The sequence below is a fragment of the Rhipicephalus microplus genome, chromosome X (genome assembly GCF_043290135.1).
Source record: "Rhipicephalus microplus isolate Deutch F79 chromosome X, USDA_Rmic, whole genome shotgun sequence".
Taxonomy (NCBI): Eukaryota; Metazoa; Arthropoda; class Arachnida; order Ixodida; family Ixodidae; genus Rhipicephalus; species Rhipicephalus microplus.
Genome location: NC_134710.1, coordinates 439,739,152 through 439,759,961, shown reverse-complemented (window position 1 = coordinate 439,759,961; position 20,810 = coordinate 439,739,152). Strand labels below are relative to the sequence as shown.

At 43.4% G+C, this 20,810-nt stretch overlaps 1 protein-coding gene across 1 annotated transcript in view; it reads right to left on the bottom strand.

Annotated features, from left to right (window-relative positions):
* The window catches only part of LOC119161814 (uncharacterized), a 477,337-nt gene that overhangs the window by 320,085 nt on the left and 136,442 nt on the right, over positions 1 to 20,810 (bottom strand). Inside the window, exon 4 of the mRNA XM_037414326.2 lies at positions 18,388 to 18,472. Within this exon, the coding sequence (XP_037270223.1) occupies positions 18,388 to 18,472 (85 nt within the window). The remainder of the gene's footprint in view (positions 1 to 18,387; positions 18,473 to 20,810) is intronic.

The following is a 20,810-nucleotide window of genomic DNA, read 5'->3' as shown; positions in this document are numbered from 1 at the left end:
GCTGCTTCGAGGAATTATTGATGAAGAAGAAGCGCGCTGAGCAAGCTTTGATGCAGTGTGCTCAAGTCCCCGGTGAAACATGCACAACTTATAATAGAGAGATTCTGAAATCGTGCAAGTCTGTAGACCCCCACATGAAAGAAGGTGACAAGGTTGGGCATCTCCTGAAAGGGGTTGCTGAGGATGTCTACAGTTTACTCATCGGCAAGGATACCTTGACGTCTGTAGCGGACGTAATCCAACACTTCCGCACGTTTGAGGCACTGAACGCTATGCGCATCACTCCCAATTTTGATAGACTTGCCAACGTCACCACCGTTGCGAAGTTCGACGTCCTTCCAACATCATCCTGTGATTTCAAGCTTTGCGAAGCACGCTACAATATTCGCGAAGCACGCTACTATATAGCTTTGCGAAGCACGCTACTATATTTGACTTTGCGCTGAATGACAGCAAATAAGTGTACCCGAGTCGCGTACTCGCCACTGGATTGACACAGAATCTGCTCACCCTCTCCGGCAGAAACCATACCATGTCTCATCTTCTGAGTGCAAGTTCGTTGCTTAACAGGTAGAAGAGATGTTAAAGAAAAGGGTCATTTAAGAGTCGTGTAGCCCTTGGCCTGCCACGGTGATTCTTGTCCGAAAGAAGGATTGTACATTGCGATTCTGCGTGGACTACAGAGGGCTCAACTCTGTTACTAAAAGGGATGTCTACCCGATTCTCAAGATTGATGACGACACTGATTGTTTACATTTGGCGTCGTACTTCTCAGTGGATTACAGATCTCGTTATCGGCGAATCCCCATGCACCCGAATGACAAAGCGAAAATGGCCTTCATACCCAGTTGGTATTTTTTCAATTCAATGTAATTTCTTTTGGCTTATGCAACACTACAGCCACGTTTGAGCACTTAATGAACTCTCTATTACGTGGACTAAACTGGGAAGTTTGTCTTTGCTACTTGGATAACATTATAATTTTTGGCCGTACATTCGATGCGCACAACCATCGTCTAGACATTGTTCTCACCTGCCTTGAGAAAGCTAAGCTCACCCTGAACTCTAAGAAGTGTCACCTCGGCAGCCGTGAGACCATCGGTCTCGGTCACCTGGTGGACAAGCATGGCGTTCAACCCGACCCCCAGAAAGTCGCTGCAGTCAGCAGCTTCAAACAACCTCAGTTCGTACGAGAGTTGCGAAGCTTTTTGGGCCTATGCTCGTACTTCCGTCGCTTCGTGCCCAAGTTCGCCGACGTCGCTTACCCTTTGACGTCCCTACTCAACAAGAACGCACCTTTTCGGTGGTCAGCGGAATGCAAGTCGTCTTTTTCACAGCTCAAATTTGTTCTTATGACATGGCCCGTACTTCGCCACCATGAACCGTCTGCTGCCACAGATGTTCATACCGACGCCAGTGGTGTAGGTATCGGCGCCGTCTTGGTTCAACACCATGGAGCTGCTGAACACGTCGTTGTCTATGCCAGTCGCTGTTTAAGTAAACCGGAGCAAAACTATATTGTCACAGAGCAGGAATGTCTCGTGGTTATATTCGCCGTGCACAAGATTCGCCCTTATATTTATAGACACCGATTCTCGATTATCACGGACCACCATTCTTTATGTTGGCTCACTGGACTACAGGACCCATCTGGTCGTCTAAAAAGACACGCCCTAAAAAGAAACAGCTTGAGCTGGAGACACGCGAAAAGAAAGATTGCTCGAGATAGAAATACATGAAAACAAGAGGCTGCTGGAATATGAGGATTTGCAGCAGTAGCTTGAAATGGCAAACACTGAATATACGTAGTCTGAGAGCCAGAGGAGCGAACCCGTAGCTGAGGTATGCCCCGACAGCAGTTACATCAAGAGCGATTTGAATTAATGTGAGGCTGACCCTCTACTTCGTAATGATTTATCACCAGAGAAAGAAACTGGAGAAGTGTATGACATAGAGGTCGGTAGTCAAGAACCTATGAGACTCGAGGAGCTTATTGAAGCAGCGGTGTGCTTCGTTAGCATGGGACAAGAACGTTTCTTTCAGAGGAGAGGGTCCGCTGAAACCTGCGATAGGTCAAGCACACTTCATGCAGTGGTAAGATTGTTCTGAATAGCTCCACTGAAGAATTAGCAAAAGGTCTTCTAGGTAACACCGGCGCATGCCATCATGAAAGCTCCAATGTAGTTGCTGCTTATTGTTTTAGGCCACTGGATGGAGCAGCAGACACTACGTACATAGTTTTTCACCATGATTATAACTCGCTCGTACAGAGAGAGGGTTTGAGTTCTCGAGATAGCGTAGATTACACTTCTCTGAGAGAACTGGAGCAAAATGCAGAAACACAAATCACAGAACAGAAAGAAGAGCTGCATGCAATGTATGCCAGCTCTATGTGATAATGAGGGCAGTCATGATGACCTGGGCAGAAGGATTGAAAGTTTTGATGAGCAAACAAGACAAATAGCTGAACTGATAAAAAGTGAGCCCGAAAGCAGTGATGATTCAGCAGGTCATTTTAAATGTACGAGCAAGGAGGCCGACTGGTGCTCTCTGGCATCTTCAGTTGCAGAGATTGGTTCTCTTAAGGCGTCTGAACTATTATCAACTAACGAGTTCAAGTAAGGCCTTCCTAGAAAGGACGCTGTCATTAAGACTTTGTGGTACTGGTGCACCTGAAGGCAACACCTCTGACTAGCATACAGCCATTCCTGCGCTTATCCTAGCAATTTGATGTTTTATTGTCTGATGTTCCACAAATGCAGGTCCAGGCGAGCCTACCGGTGAACATTCTTCCAATGGCGTGCAGGTCTTGCTGGTAGCCAGATGATTAAGACTGTTCCGTATCTTGTGTAGGATGCTATAACTGAAAAGTCCAGTCCGAAATAACCGGTGGCTTTTTAGGGATATTGAACACAAACAACAGATGAGTATTTAACGTGCATAGTGAATTTTATCAATTTGCATGTATTAAGAAGTGTGACGGGTTGTATAGCTTTCCTTTTCGCATGACAGTGTATATATGTAAAGAATTGGTGGTGTACTAAGCTGGCTAACTTTGTGTGTGGGGACGTTCACGATCCGCTAGATCTGTCTATATTTTTTCTCTCTTGCGTATTTTGAGGTTAGTGATTGTGGACCTTTCGACAATGTAGTGAACATTGTGGTGGACATATATGTGATTAAATTTTGGCGTAGTGAGAAACGCGCACTGAGTGCCAGTTGTTTTTTTTTAGAATGATAATCTGCAAATGTCGTCGAAAGACATAGTCTTGCGTGTGGAGAGTGTGAACAAAACATTCATTTGATGTTCTGCACAAAAAAAATCGGTGAATGGTATTCTGGAGGCGCTGCGTTAGAGTGCCTCGACGGTGCAGTAGAGACGAACGAGCGCATCAAGGCACGCAATACGTGAGACATGAGTGCCAACTGGAAGTTTTCTTGCAAAATGAAGCGCGTGGCTTTGAGATGGCTCTGCGCGCCCGTCTCAGAGGTGATAATGTGTGGAAACGCAAAGTGACGGGTAGGTGCCACCACTGTCTTGTCTTATGAAAGCGTTGGAAACACTCGCCTTTTCGCGCAAGCGTTGCATGGTGAGTGCAGAGTGATAAGCGCTACGGTCCTTGAAATTACTTACGTATGCATTTTTGAGTAAAAGACGCACATGCAGAATATATGCGTGTTGTCATGGTGCCCCAGACATGCACAAGAATTGCTTTTTAATTGACAATTGCACAAATATGAACGCTAAATCTTGAGCAACAATGGTGGGCGCTGCGGGTGGGGTCAGCCGTTTCAAGTACTCGTTGACGTTAAGAGTGGACAAACAGACAAATGTACAGACAGACAGACAGACAGACAGACAGACATAGAGACAGACCAAAATTTTTGCGTCGAAGGTCGTCAACAAAAAGTATAGTCTTTAAAAAAGCTAAATGAAAGGGGGGCCTTTGTGGTGAGTGTAGTGTGCGCGTAGGAAAAGTGAGCACCAGGAAAATAATGAAGAGCGCGCACGAACGGTACTTGGGGCAGAAGACTACAATGGTGAAGATATAAAGAGCCAGAATACGAAGAGGCGTGGCGAGACGCTAGTAAAATAAAAGAGAAGACGTCTAGGACTGCCAATGATGAAGAAGCACAGACACTTCAAGCGCCAATTAATGGTTAACGCAAAGACTCTGTCATATCCAATAGGAAACCGTGGAGTGGATTTCGGGGACAGAAGATTTCGAGCCAGAGAAAAGAAGGGGAGTTCGGTCATCACCGGATTGGGTGCTTAAGATGGGTCGTCGGGTGTCGGACCCAAGCCTCCGAGACTTCAACCGGCCGAGGCCTCCTGTCATCTCGTTTCCGCTCGAGGAGACCGTCACCATCTGGTCCTGAACGCCTGCCCAGGTCCTGCGGACTTCGGTGGCGACAGGTGAGCAACAGGCTTCGAGCTACGGGCATGAGCTACGGGCCCAGCTGCCTGGCCAGGCTAAACCTGGTTTCTCGACGCATCGCGAGCAACCAGGGTTTCCTCATCACTGCTAGCGTTCACTCATCGTCACAAGACAGCCTTCCTTCATCGCAACCAACTCACCGTCGACACAGCAGTTTGGTGAGACCAAACTGCCATAATTCACCAATACGCCGCTCACCCTCATTCGGACTGTAGAGTTCAGCTGTATTAACAGAATTCGTGTTTTTAATTAGGATGGTTTACAGCGTTCAGTCACTTTTTAATAAGTGTTTTGGTATTGTGGAACATTTTCGTGTTCTTACTTTGCTAATGAATATTTTGTGTGAGATCTGTTGTTACAAACGGCTTTGTCCTTCATGGAGACTCTCGGAAGTTCGAACTTAGAGTGCTATTAAGTACATTACAAAAAGAACCTTGGATCACGATCACCCACTTGCACCATGACCTTAGGTACTGGGTAATGTCACGTGGCCATTGAGGCTAAGTTCGGTCTTCGGGGGGCAGTAGGTGACACTTCGCTGCCTTTCGCAGGTGATGTCAGCTTGCCAGCCGTATTAGATCTTGAGTGGTCCCGTTTCGCCTTCATATCGTGGAGATCACATGGTCATCTGCGTAAATTTCATTAGTGAATCAGGGATGTAACCGAGCAGCTAAGGTAGTCTTCTTAGAGAGATGGAGGACAAAACTGAGGCCTAATTCTTGCTTCGACCACTGAGGCAAATCATGTACCAACCGCGTGGGCCAACCATGATTGAGGAATGTAACTACACGTGCAGCCACGAAGATGCTGTGGGAACACAGTTTCAAATTCACATGTTTCAGTTTCACCGCCACTGTATGGCAACCACGAGCAACCCTTGTATGCAACCATAGGGCGTTACCAATATAAACATTGTCTCGATTTGCATCCGAGGTCAAGAGAGATCAGCAGACGCTTCCGATGAACGAGACGTGCTCGAGGGCCACGTACCACTCACTCATGTTTACTTAGTAAGAGAAAATGTTCAATTTATATAGTGCACAAAATCATTCCTCAATATAACTTTAATCCAGGAGCTTGAACTGCAAAAACTTCTACGCTTAAAAATCTTGTACATCTGGCCGGGTTCTAGCAGAAACAAGAACGGTAAACACAATGGTGAACATGGTTGCTTTCCTGACCAAGAGACCACATTAAACAGCGCAATGTCCAGCCGTCTCAACGGTTGCCGTTAGGCTTCCGCGTTTCTGGCCTGCAGACCCTTCTCATTACTTCGTGCAAATCGAAGCGAAGTTTACGATAAAAAGGATTGTGTGCCAGTAAACAAAATTCTACCACGTCATTAGAGCCTTAACGCCACTAGAAGCAGCTGAGGTCCGCGACATAATCCTCGGCCCTTCAACCGAGCAGCCATACAATGCGTTGAAACGCGAGCAAATCTGTCGCACTACCTTCGTCATGCAGGAGCGCCTGCAACAGCTCCTGACAACCTGGGGAACCACAAACCATCTCAGTTATTCCACAACATGCACGAGCTCTTGGGAGAGAAGGCGTTGAAAATTGATGACTCTCTCTTCCGCCATCTGTTTTCACAGTGCCTTCTTGCAAATGTTTGCATGGTTCTTGCTGCGGCCAGCGACTTGCCCCTCAACTACATCGCATTTGTTGCTGACAGGGTGCTGCACGTAGCGACACCGGCAATATCCGCTTTCGAGGGCTGCGTAAAAGAGAGTCATGCTTCTGCCATCACATCGACTGGAAGTTCTGCTACGGAATTAAAGTCGCTAAAGACAGAAGTCAAACTAATGGCGCATGTCCTTGAAGAACTAAAAATTCTGTTAGGCAGACGGCCTTGCTCTACTTTACGCAATCGCGCATCATCTCAGTCTTTTGATTCATCCCCAGAGCGGTGGTGGTTCCAGTCTTTTAATTCTGGACGCATGTGCTGGAACCATCACCGCTCTGGGGATGGTTCAACCAAGTGCTAGTCACCTTGTGTCCACCAGAGAAACGCGCTGAACACGAAAGAAATACGGATGGTGCACGAGGCCCAACGGGATACCACTCATCAGTTTCTATTGAAAGCATCTAGCAACTACAACAAAAAGACAAGCGATATCAACAAGTTTAAGAAAGTTTAATTTTTATTTCATTAGCAGCCAGCATCTAAACCCGAGAACTTGTCAACCACACCGATGAATTCGTCTCATCTTTTAGAAAAATCTGGATCCTGTATATTCTATGCTGCGGGCAAAGTTTCAAAAATCCGCTTCTTGGTGGACACGGGTGATCAGGGAAGTGAGGTTCTGGCGGCACGTGCTGATCGGCAAGACCAACCAACATACAGCTTGAAAGCAGTGAACACCACACACTAAACGAAAATGACCTAAAATAACCTCAAAAACTGGGTAAACCATTTGTCCTCTAGCGCACTACCTTTCCTGGGTTTTTTTTACCACCTACTACCGAGGTAAAAATTTACTCTCGTGTTAACTGAGTTTTTGAACGTAGGGAGAGTAGTAAATATTTACCCCAGTGAGGTTTTCAGCGAGTATAGAGGGAGTAAATTTTTACTACCTTCACAAGGTTTTTGAGGCTATTACTGGGAGTTATTTCTGGTGGTAAAAAAATTAAAATTGACGGGTGCATTCGCCCAGAGACGACAAATTTATTGAATAGCAGAACTGATTGAATTTATTGAACGGCAGAATTGGTGACACATAGATTCACATACAGACAAACACGCACACACAACAAATTCAGAATAATACACCACTAGAACAGACTGCACGCGTTGCTCCACTACACTTTGACAGTCCGGTATATATATAGGCACGACTTTTTGACCGGCCCTGTAGGACCAGTAAGAGAGCTCTTTTTCTGCATCGATAAAAAAGAACAGTTGAAGGTGCAAGCGTAAACTTAAGGTGGGCTGCAGGACACTAAATGTCACACCGACCTTTTATTTTATACCTACCCGATCTCACCTTTTTGAGTATCCAATAATTACTTGGCACACCGGGCTCATGGCCCCACGCGTGTTAGCACTGCTGATGCACAAGTCCATAAAATATACCTAAGTACGCACAAACTATGGTAGCTCAATGATTTTCATTGAGCGACGGTGCACAAACACAGTAGCAGCACGTATTCATCACAACGGGCGTAGAGGAGCGGTGCACGCCTGCACACAAACTTCTTACCGACGGCGCACTAGGCCTTTTTGAGGAGCACGGCTATCCGATGAAACACAGCTGGCGATCACAGAACACATATCCTGTGCGAATTTTGTCGTCGTTCCAGACACAAATGAACACGTGGCCACTATCTTACGGGGACGGGGCGGTGTAAATACCACCGTCCGGGTTTTCTTCGTGCTCACCGGCAGCCGTTTGTTGGTCCCGTCTGCCTCGTATAGGCTTTGCGCTACATATTTGAGAACAGTTGGTGCATGAGGTGGGCAATTCGGGCAGCACTTTACTCATGCAGACATCGCCTACTGTGGAACAAAACATATGCGATGCTTCTTTCACCTGCCCCGGCGACACACTCCCACTGGTCACTGGCGGCCGCGGCTCAGTGCCGACGACAAAGTGAAACATTTTGGTTATTGCTTCTCCAGTAGGCAAGCACGGACGATGACACCAGATTGATTTTGTTACCACTGGCAGATATTCGCGATTCGGCTCGGAAGCGAGATATCCGCGACGTGCAGGTTCGGAGGCGTTCGGAAGCGCACGGTCGTTTGACGATGTAGGAAACACGTGAGATCAATCAGCCCAACAAGACACACAGATACCCAGCTTCTTGCACCGTCTGTCTCCAAGGCACCACCGCCGAGCAAAAGCCAACAATTTGCGAAAATATGAAAGACAAGTTTCCTGAGCAGGTTTTCTTTCTTTTTTTTCTTATTTTGAGACCCCCCCCCCGTCTTTTTTTCTTTTTCGTTCACAGAATGCTGTTCACGCTTGTTGTGCTTATGCTGCTTCCAGTTCCAGTGAAAGTGCGTTGACTCGATTTCAGTCCCGAGGCACGGCGATGCCAAAAAAAAAAAACTGTGGTCCTCGCGTACCTTCAGGAGAGCGTCACAATGGGGCAAAAGCCACCGAAGCAGCTGCACCTTGCAGTCACGTGGTAATAAACTCTGAAACGCATGTTAAAAACCACGTGACTGAAAACTCCCTAAGTGGTAAAACTGGATTTTGACATCCTTTTACTACTTGCCTGAGAGGTGGTGGTAAAACTATGTCATGTACCATCTTTTACTCCTACACGAGGTAGTAATTTTAAACGCAAGAGAGTTTTCAGAGGTCATGAGCCGCAAAAACCCCAAACTCGGATAGTTTTTGCTTACAGTGCACGAGAATCGTAAAGTTCAGCCAGCGCTCTCTAATAATGGAGTTCGAACTCTGCCGAACCATTATTTGAATATTTTTGCTGGCTGACGTGAAGCTTGTGATCATCAAAGCTGACTTTATTCGCCACATTGGCTGTATTGTGGACATAAAAAAACAGCCGTCTACGAGATGGTAAAACACACTTGAGCATTCACAGCATCACGGCTTGCATGGGAACGATGACGTCAGCACTGCTTCGACCGGAGATATTAAATTCAAACCCCTACTTAACAGACGTGATGATGAACTTTTCTTCCATCACGTCTCCTGTGAACACAATATGCACGGTCAAGCAAAACGTGAAGTATCACACTATGAAAAGAGGACCACCAGTGCACATAAATCCTGTTCTTGCCAACCGAGGAGCTGACCATTGCTCGACGGAAATTTGAGCTCATGCTCAAACTGGGTATTGTGCGTACATCCTCAAGCCCTTTGTTTTCACTTCTTCACTTAGTCCCACAGTCTGCTCCAGGTGACTGGCGTCCAAGTAGCGACTATCGTTCCCTCAACAAAGAGACTCAACCGGATCGCTATCTCGATTTATCTGCATGACTTTGTTGAAACGCTGCATGGCCCTAACATTTTTTCCAAAATTGATCTGGTAAAAATCCTACTATGAGATTCGAGTTGAAGATGCCGACAATAATAAAACTGCATTACCAACATCACTGAGCTTATTAGAGTACACCATAATGCTATTTCGGCTGTGCAATTCATCACAGACTTTCCAATCTTTCATTGACGAGGTTACCATTGGATTGGATTTCTGCTATGCACATATCGACGACATCCTGATTGCCAGCGCTTTGCCTCAACAACATGCCACTCATCTCCGGCAACTAGTTTCACGTCTGTATAAATAAATACTTATCATTATTCTACACAAGTGCTTCTTCGGATTACCAGAGATCGACTATTTGGGACACCACCTCACAGGTCACAGTATCAAACCACTTGATCACAAAGTACAAGCTGTTCAAAACTTTTCTCCACCTGAGAACAAGAGAAAATTACGGCAATCTCTCCTCCCAATTACTTTAATCGACACTTTATACCATCTTGTGCGCGCACACTAAAAGCATTCGATGATTGGCTGTCAGCCCCTAGACTGTGCACCGCTCCACTAGAGTGAACAGAAGATGCTCGAGCTGCCTTCGACGCAATCGAAATCAACCTTGCGAAGGCAGCGCTCCTAACTCACCAGCAGCCTGACACACAACCCTCCACATGATTGACGCCTCCAACAACGGCGTAGGTGCTATACTGCAGCAATGCATCGGTGACGAATGGCTGCCTCTGGCAATAATAAAAACGCTATCGCCGCACAAACCCGATACAGCACTTTGAGACATGAGTTTCTCGCTATTTATTCCGGAGTGAAATATCTCCGCAACTTTTTAGAATGCAGCAATTCTATAGCTTCACTCATCATAAGCCACTTACGCATGCCTTTACAACCCGATCGAATGGTCTGCAACCTAGAGAAATTCAAGATCTGGAGTTTTCGTCAGAGTTTGGCAGTAATATTATTCATATTGCTGGCTCTGCGAATCCTGCAGCTGATGCACTCTCGCGTTTTCAGATGAGAAGTGTCACTTTTCGCTCAACGTTTGTCGACTTTGACGAAATTACATTAGCATAAAAAGAAGACAGAGAGCTCCGAGAGATATGAAAGTCCTCATCCATCCTGGTATTTTAAGGTATCCTACTGGAAAACTGCACGAATCTACTCACATGTGAAATGTTCACTGGAACACCACGCCCGTTTGTGCCAAAAGCGTTTTACCGCTCCGTCTTTGACTCTCTGCACTCAGTTTCGCAACCGGGAATCTGTACAACGCAAGCACTTGTGACCACGTGTTACCTGTGGCCGGGTATGAAAAGAGATGTTCCTCATTGGTTGCGCACGAGATCTCAGTGTCAATGGTCAAAAATAGAGCGCCACATTTTCGCTCCACTTTCAGCGTTTCTCCCTCCAGACGCCCGGTTCAGAGAAACGAGAGTTCCTTAGAAGTTCATATAGACATAGTTCCCTATATTGTTGAAGAATTCTTACCTGTGTCGACCGCTTTACACGCTGGCCAAAATACGCCTTTCTATGCAAGATATGTCTGGTGGGACTGTCGCAAAGACATTCGTGCAGACATAGATCGCACGCTAAACGACATCATCTACAATCACAGCTGATTGTGGACGTCAATTTGACTCTTCCCTCTTTAAGAAACATCTTGCTCACTTCTTCACACATCGTATCCACCCGATAGCTTATCATCGAATAGCCATACACGTACATACAGCTGAAATCTGCCATAACGGCGTACAGTGAACCAACCCAATGAACCGAAATATTTCCACTTGTGATCTTTGGCATGCGAACAACACTCAAATTGACTTGAAGTGCACGAGCGTGAAGTTTCTGTATGGAGCCACCATTTGGTCATCTAGTCATTTTGTAGAAACGAGCAAAGTTAAGTCCTGCTCAATTCTCTTAAATGCGTGCCACGCTTGCAAACATTAGTGGGATGCCTTCACCCCACCTCAATTCGCGCAAAGACGGCTACCGTAGCCTACATGTCTGAAGACTTTGATCAATGTACCAACCTGTTCTTACGCCGTTACGCATTGAGAAAACCACTCCTTCCACCATACTACGGCCCACTCAAAGTGTTTCGTCGCAGCACGAAAACCTTCGCTATTTAAAGTCGTGGAGGATTCAAAGTCATCTCCACGGACCGACTAAAACCGGAACATATGGAGCAACCGCTAAACAACACTACCAGTGAGCCGTGTTCAAGAATCAGCCTTCCCTGCACCTCTAGTTCCGGAAGAACTGTTCGTCAAACTATGAGTTTTGGGACATGAGTGGCTATCCGCACTTCGACCACCAACATACATGTGTTAGAGACTGGCTTCTTCCTTTAGGATAAGAGAGAGTGGTTGGTTTGGGAACACAGTTTCGCTTTCACATTTTTTGGTATCTTCACCACCGTCTGGCAAACCAAAGCGGCTCTCGTATGCCATCGGATGGCGCGGCTAATATAAATCTCGCCTTGAGCTATTCCCGGGGTAAGACGCTTCCGAGGAATGAGATGCACTAATTGGGCCCTGTACCACTCAGTCATGTACACTTAGCAATAGACAGGTATTCAGTTTATTGTAGCCCGAAAAATTATTCCTCTACAAAGTAATTCTGTTAAATTCTGATCAATCATATAATGTTCTAAGTTATCAAACACCCTTATAGAACATCAAGATGGCAACTCGGGCATGTCAGATTACGTTCAGGTATGAAAATTTGGTTGAAGCGGAACGAAAAGACAGTCAGAAGAGGCTCACAAGGACAGCGCTTAAAATGTAGTTAGGTTCCAAATTTACTTAAATGAGCAAGACGCAGAACATGGGGTAATATTGTCTTCTTTTGGCATATAAAAATTTTTGAACACCAAGGGAGGACTAGAGCAAATCACGGCCTGCCTAGAGCCACCTATACACTCTTTTAGGGTGACTACAGAGTGCTTTCCATGTCAGCCTCTTCAGTCCGTGTCTTTTCGGTGTGCTTCAACTAAATTTTGAAACATGCCCCTTATAGATCAAGCACGGTGATGGTCCTGCGAATGCCTTTCAGAGTGATTGTGTCTGAAAGAGACACTTTGCAAAACGTTGTTTCGAAATACCTGCAAAGCAATTTAGAGAGTCTTTCTATCTGGGATCCTTTTAGTGTCAGTAATTCCGAAGCGATGGTGCAGTTTCTGAGCACTGATAGCTCTAGCTACTGTAGCGCTTTCAGCATAGACATTTAGAACTTGTACTGTTGATTCCTCAAGATGAGCTGATGGCAAGTGTTCAAAGCTGCATCGTGCAGGATAATGATGAATTGTCTTTTTGCCTGAAGTATGGAACTTCGGTGTCTAGTTTTCTAGAATTACTTAGCCTCTACTTGAAGTCAACTGTTGTCACTTGGGGACGTAATCTTTACGTCCAGAGATCAAGAATATGCTTAGGCTCTTCACTAGCTCCGAATTTAAGAGAAGTGTTTTTGGGAAATGCTTAATATGGCACTTCAAAAGCATCTGTGAGGACTCGCAGTTCACGTATTCAGATACGTCGATGATTTTCTTGTGTTCACTACGCTCTCAGATTTTACACGAGATGGGTATATTTTCAAGGTTTTTAAAGAAACAGGCAAAGAACTAGACTTTTCTTTTGAGTTGCCGCGTCTAAAGCAACTGAAATTTCTAGATTTTAACTTCGTCTTGAAACCCTAGCATGTTTGCTGGTATTATTGTCCTAGATCTGTAAAACCTATACTCAATTACAGGTCAAGCCGCTCTAACCTAGTGTATAGAAGTTCTGTCGCCCCGAGTTAGGGTTTCGCTCTGGAAAAGTCCTGCCAACACCGAATGAAAATGAGCTGTGACAGTCAAGTAAAAAAAAACTAGGACAAGCAGGGTATCATAAAGATGTCATCACGTCTATGTGTAACAACATAATTAAGAAACTAACATTCAATGGCAACCACTCGTGGCATCATGATAAGAGTAGAAAAGGTAGAAGGATAGCAGTAATTCCTTACCCTCATAACACATCGCATAAACTTGAGCAACTTGTTAAGAGATATAAAGTCCATGTGTTATTCTCAGCCAAAAGTAAACTGGAGTCCATTTGTTCGCGCATGCGCCGAGAGTTTCCGCAATGTCGCATGAAACACATCAAAAGCTTCGCGGACTGCGCATCGGGCATTGTTTACATGACGTCTTTTAGCTGTGGTAAAGTGTACATAGGTCAGTCGGGTAGGTGCAATAATGATCGTCTTAGAGAGCACGATTATTCTTTGAAATCGTCGGGGGCATCGCATTTCGTGGTTTATTGCAGAAAGTGCGGTTGATATCCTCTTTTTCAAGATACTAAAGTGGTTTTTCAATCTAACAATAAATAACTCGTGAGTTGATGGAAGCTTTTTACATAAGAAAAAGAGGAGAACAATGCCTCAGCCAGCCTTCGGTTTTGCTCCACGATAAAGAGTTTGTTTTTCGAGATAACTTTTTCTTGATAAAGTTTCTGCCTTACCCTGTGTTCTCGAGTTCCCACGGGTGCACTTTTTGCCTGCACACTGATGCGTTGTTTTTGATTGCCTGCTTATATGTTCTTCCCTTTTTAGTAAATCGTTTAGTTGTGAGAAAGCGCTTGCCGTCTCTTTCTTTCTGTTTATTTTTGCGCTTGAACGACAGGTATACCATGCATATCCAACTAGCTCAACTTTCGATTCTTTTGATCCTCATCTCGGCACGCGACGGATGTTCACCTCCTTCTTGAACTGCACAAACACCATTTGGGTAGAGATATGTGCCTGAAATTCAAACTGTGAGTTGGATAAAACTTATGTAGAAAAAGCTGCAAACACCACAAAGCGTGTTTCATTAACTTTGCTACGGACGATGAGAGATACCGGCCGTAAATATGCTATGGAAGGGGCTCGCCTGGTTTAGCTAAGCTGTTAAGAAAACGTCAGCATAACGTCGTAACTGTGGCAGTGTACCGTTACACAATTGTGATTGAACAGGTTCATTAGATGATTCAGATCGGAATTACTCTGTTACGTGTCAAAGTGTGAAACACCTGATGTGATCTGCGCCTGGTGCTGTGTTTCGACATAGATCTTGAAGCACCTCGTAAACTGAAACAGTGATAATTGCGTCACGTCACCGTTATATTTTTTCTCGTTTGAGTAGTTGGAATGCTTTAGAAGCGGACCGTTAGAGATGAACGTTGTTCAAGCTTCTTGAAAAGATCATGCGTGTCATCTCTGTACAGAAGCGTTAAACTCTGTAGTTGGTCCATAGTTTTTGTCTTGTTGTTGGATGAATTTATGAAGGCGTGAAGTAATTGCCACGTTTTTGACACGCACTGACACTCCGCCAGTTGTTCCGGACGGGTGTGAGCCAGTTATCAAGGCCACGTGAGCCCTTGTGCGTCACCCACACATGCGTGTGTGCTAGTCCGGATTTGCAGTTGCGGTAACCATTGTGGCGCGTGCACGCATTGTGGAAATTATAAGCAGGCTTTAGACAAAGCTCGTACACAGATCCTCTGGGAAGGTTGTGCTGCGCTCCATGAACTGCAACCAGCGCGTGATATGAACCCTCTGCTCCAGACAGTATGCATTCTATAAGTATTGAGTTTGCTGCTAGGATATGGTGGTCACCACCTAGACCTTTGTGGAGACGACAATACAAAATTACTAATACTGTGTTTTTAGAAAAAACGCGTGGTTGATTCCTTTGTCATAATAATTGATGTACAACGAAAGTAAAACACATTCTCATGGAAATAGCTTAGTGTTCAGCGTACAATTTTGTAAAAGAGGTTGTACAATGTATTTTGGCATTTAGCTGATCTAGTTCTATTAAACGTTCATTTGCCCACCTCGAAGCTTGTGGGTGCATCTTGATCGCGAAGACTTGAGTGCACGATCAGGGACAAAGAAGCTATCGGTAGCTGTAGAAGTTAACGGTGAGAGCGTATTAACAGAGAGTGGTGAGACAGTCAGAAAAGCGTCACTGGTTGGACGCATAGCATGGGCAGTGTCGCCCTCCCATGGCATATAAGAGTTATTGAACACCAAGGGGAGACTAGAGCGAAACGCGGCCTCTATAGAGCCATCTATAAAGTCTTTTAGGGCGACTGCTGAAGGTACCATTGCAAGGCACACAATGCGCAATGAATCTTTTAGATTTACGAAGTATAGAGCGCACAGTAGGTGTTCCCAAAGGGACTTTTAAAATTAGGACTAAGTGGAAAGAAACAATCGACTTGCATTGCTCTGTAATAAAGTGCTTGCTTTCCACGCAGAAATCGTGAGTTCAAATCCACCAAAAAACTTTTCTGTTCGTTTTCTGAATCTCAGCGGTAGCCTTAACGTGACACTGTAGGCGGCGACGAACAACTGTGCCAAAAAACCGATTGATGCTGTGAGCTGATAATGTCTTGTACCCTGTAAAACAAACTAGAGAGTAGAACGCCCGTTCTATATATATTGAATATCGATCTGATGGTGTTATACAAGTGTTCTTCCTTTAGCAGACGATTTATACACGCCAGAAAGTACTAGTTGAATAAATAAAGTTCAGTTATTTCAGTGGCCCAATAATGCAATACACATGGTGTTTAAGCAATACACATTTTTTTAAAACTGTAATTGTTTGGAACTTCTCGTCATCACAGACAATTTCCGGGATTGAGGCGGAAAGATTTTGCCACTATTTAGATAACCCAGAAATGATGAAATAACACAATTATTTCAATCACATTTTTTATCAATGCTATAGGTGGTGTTTGATATGGGATAGTTTTCTTAAAGCACAAATTATAGCCAGCCCAGTTTTTAAAAACTGAGAATATTACGCATAGTTTCAAAGATCAATCACTGAATTTCCTGACCGCGATGCGGGAGAAACTGAACCAAAGCGTACCGGGTGCGCCAGAAGGGCGGTCTGTGGGCTGAGACACGCTGGAGTGTCCCTTTACGTCATTCGAATAATTTCGTGTTCCTACGTGAACATGCCGAGCAACGGTTCCTCACGCGTTATGTGTCGGATTTAGCGTCTCCCCTTGACGCCGGAGGATTAATCAGCTTTACGAGCGCTGGAACGCGGATGGCGTGTGCACGATCCGCAAAGCACGAAAATACGAACACATGCGAAACAGAGGTAGATTTGTCTCGCGGCTCACTGCGATTTGCGGTAAAAATAAATCAACAAAACACACCCACATTGTGCTGCCGCGTGACGCAACACAGGGAGCACCCTTTCGGTCCCCAAGTGCGTAAGTTTGGGTTTCTCCCGCATCGCGGTCTTGAAATTCTACGATGCATCTCTCAAACGTGGGATATATACGAATATTTCAACCTAGGCTCACCATAATTTTTGACATGCAAATATTTCTTCGTAAACAACTACCCTCAAATTGATAATCAAAGGTGGTCATTTCACGTCAAATGTCCCATCATTTTGATGACCATCTTAAATGTCTTAAAAAATCTTTCTGATTTGCTGCACTCAAAACAGAGAATCGCTAGAATATTTTGAAGAAAACTAAGAACTTGTCACCAGAGCACCTTGTGAATATTCAATGATGTCTCCCGGGTTTTCATTGGGAAAAATTAATTTTAATAAAAGTACCGCTCCTTCTTTTTATACCAACTTTAGTCTACATAAATAGTAAAGGTTCTTGTGAATAATGTTTTAAGGTCAGTATTGTTAGTGCAATTGTTCTGCACCTGCACCTCTGAGAATTTAGCCAAATCGTTTTATTTTTGCATTTTCAATGACAATAGCACACATTGCACAAATATCTGAGCATTAGATACTTAGAATGACTGCCAGTTAGGTGTGTGGATACTTACTTCACAGAAGGTAATTTAAAAAAAATGTATTTTAAACCCCTCACTTAGCAAAACTTTCCGAGAAAACATTCTGTATTATACAAAATTGTCATTTTCGTCCCCATAAAGACACAATTTGCACCACGTGGTGGTCGAAATAAAACTCAACTTTATACCTAAATCAAAAGCGAAAAACAATTCTTTTTGTACGGCATGTTTTATTACTACAAATTTTGTTTTAAAGAAGAAAATAATGTTCTAAGTTTCCTTGTGACGGCTATCTCTCTTTTGATTATACGATGGCTTCCACTTTGAACTTCCCCGTTGCCATCGAAGGGAACTTAAAAAGTTCATTTTTTTAAACAAAAGTTGTAATCTTCAAACTTGCCATATAAAAAAAACATTTATCTGATTTTGATTTAGGGTAAAGGTGATTTTCGTTACACCACCTTATGGTGCAAATTGTGTCCTAATCTGTACAAAAATTGTGAGTTTGTTAATTGCAGGATTTTTCTCGTAAAGTTTAGCGACTTGAGGGGTTTGAAAAATTTTTTCTGCAAAATATACTTTCTGTGGAGTAAATATTCATTGCTCAGATATTATAAATAAGTGCAGTATTGTCATAAGGAAAAATGCAAACTCAAAACACTTTAGGTAAATGCTTAGATACATACGTGGCAGAAATATTGGTCTAATGGTACTCAGATTCAAACAGCTCACACAAACATATTTACTTAATATGCAAACAAAATTTCATGTGCGAAAAGAAAGCGGCACTTTTAAAATAACTTTTATCACAAGCAACACCCTAACGACATGTTTAAAAGTTCAAAACCACGTGACCAAAAACTTTTTTTCTCCGAAATGTTCTACCAATTCACTGTTTTTAATGAATTAAATCAGCAAATTTTTTAGAATATATTTCGGATAGTCATCAAAATTATTGGGATGTTTGGCGTGGAATTACCCGAAATGTATTTGTGAAGTTTTCCTCATTTATCAATTCTGGCTCATCAAATTACTAGCAAAATATTTCCACCACGACCTAGAATTTGTCTGTGAAGACGGAAAGTGCCAAACTATTATAGTTTCTAAGGAAAAATCTGTTTTGCTTAAAAAAACTCCCTGCATAATGTTGAAAGGTACAACATGATTCCAAAATACGTACCTGAACAGTTGAGGAATAGGGTCTAGCCAGTGGAAGAACCCCTGCACTCTCCGCATATTCAGCCATACGTATGCCGAACCAAGGCCTGGGTCATGCACAAAAAAAAAAAAAAACGAGCGAAGGATCACGTTTATGCATGAAAGACAGATAGTCATAACGAATGCTGCGCTTAATGCCATGATTGTAGCTTCCTGTTTCCTCCGCATCCCATGTTTTGCATCGGTGCATCGTCCTTTAATTGAGCAACTGCATAGCATCACGGAGTAGTACATATCAAACCCTTTGAAATGCATCACATGCTTTGAAAGAGGACGATTAAGAGTATTGCATTCTAGAAGATAACGTGTAAAACAAAATGACAGTTCCAACGTGTGTGGATACTACCACTGGACGCTGTTGAAGTGTTCGTATCACCAGTGTTGCTGATTTAGTGCACAGAATAATAAGATATGATGACCCATTCCCATTAAGCACATTTACGTTACCTGCACGCTGTAGGATAGCTGTTCCAACATGTATACAACTACTGGACCTTGTTCACAGGTTAACGTCTGCAGTGTTGTTGATGTAGGGCACAGAATTATAGTGCATGATGACGCATTCAATTTACTCAGCTTTGCCTCGTCTGCGCGCTGTAGAAGACCTGTTTCGACATGTGCGTGGACTACCGCTGGACCCCACTCACGTGCTCACGTCTCCAGTGTTGCTGATTTAGTGCACAAAAGAATAACACAGAATAACCCGATCTTATTAAGCACCTTTACGTTACCTCTCCAGTGTAGGAAAGCTGTTAAAACTGGTATAGACCCTTTCAATGTTTGCAAACACAGCCACTTGAAGACATCTAGTGTCAGCACCCGATGTGCCCTAATAGCATCGATAGACAACGAAAGCTTTAAAAATAGCCCGCTTATTTTCTACAGTTTTCTTCCCATAATTCACAGAATATTTTTATTTATTTTTTATTTATTTGATACTGTCAACCCCGTGATTGGGGTCATTACTGGGAGGGTGTCGCAAAGTACATAACGTTCGCACAAAACAGAATAAATCAAAAGCACATATAAATACGAGATGAATGACCAACAACAGAAAAATAAGAGACAAATAACAGTGACTATACACATAAAAATCAACGAATAAATGCTCACAACAGAATTTAGCACGCATCATTACAAAAAAAAACTGTCTAATGCATTATCAAAATTTACTGCCGTTGTTTGTGGCACAACCGCATTGGGTAAATTATTCCACATATCTATTGTGTCTGGAAAGAAGGAGGGGCGGAAAGCATTCATGCGTGTGAAATAACGTTGAATTGCTCTACTATTAATAAGACGATCACATCACTTTTGAGGGGGCTTAAGATAAAAATCCTTATTTATTTTTGTTTGCCGCTTATAAACTTAAAAAGAAATATGAGGTGATGTTTGCACCTGCGATATTCCAAATAATCAAGCTCGCTGGATTTTAACAAAGCTGTGACTGAGTGTGTGCGTCGGTATCTACCGCATAGGAAACGAACGGCTAATTTTTGTATTCTTTTATTTTTGTCCACAACGCCTTCTCCTGAGGCTACCACACAATACTAGCGTCCTCTAAGAGAAAACGTACGAATGTTTTGTAAGCAGTTAGTTTTACATCCGGTGTGGCATGTTCCAGTTTTTTCTTCGCAAAATAAAGCTTTTTGTTTGCCTTAGAACAGAAGTCATCGATATGCGAGTGCTAATTCAATGTGTGCACAATACTAACTCCAAGGTATTTGAAACAAGCGGCATTATTTAAAGGGTCATTTCCGATGTGATACATGAATGGCAATTTCCGCCCACTAGAGTGAATATGCGTAAATGTCGTCTTGCGATAGTTTATTTCCATGTCCCATATTTTACACCACTGATCTAATGCCCTTTAGTGCCTGTTCAAATTAACTTGGTCACCTTCGCAAGTGACCGGCGAATAAATCAAGCAGTCATCTGCAAAAAATTTTATTTTAATAGGAGCCTCAACTGTTGAACATAGATCATTAAGAAATATAAGAAAAAAAATTGGTCCTAAAACAGATCCTGGGGGAACGCCCGAGTACACAGTCAGTGGTCTTGAAGTGTAACTTTCAATTTTTACAGCTTGTTGACGTGCGCATAAATAGGCCTCTATACATTTTCATACTTATTCTCTTATTCCTAATCTTTGAAGATTGAAAAGTAATTTAAAATGAGAAACCTTATCAAAGGCTCTCCTAAAATCGAAACAAAATCATCAGTCTGCAGAAGGGCCACGCAGTTTCTACTGAAATCAATGAGCGTTTCAGCTAAACATATTCAAATAAATGTTGTTTTGAGCTACACAAAAATTATAATACATTTTCTTGTACTTCACGCAGCTTCTTTTTATGTGAAAAACGATAGAGACATTCTTTACCCCTG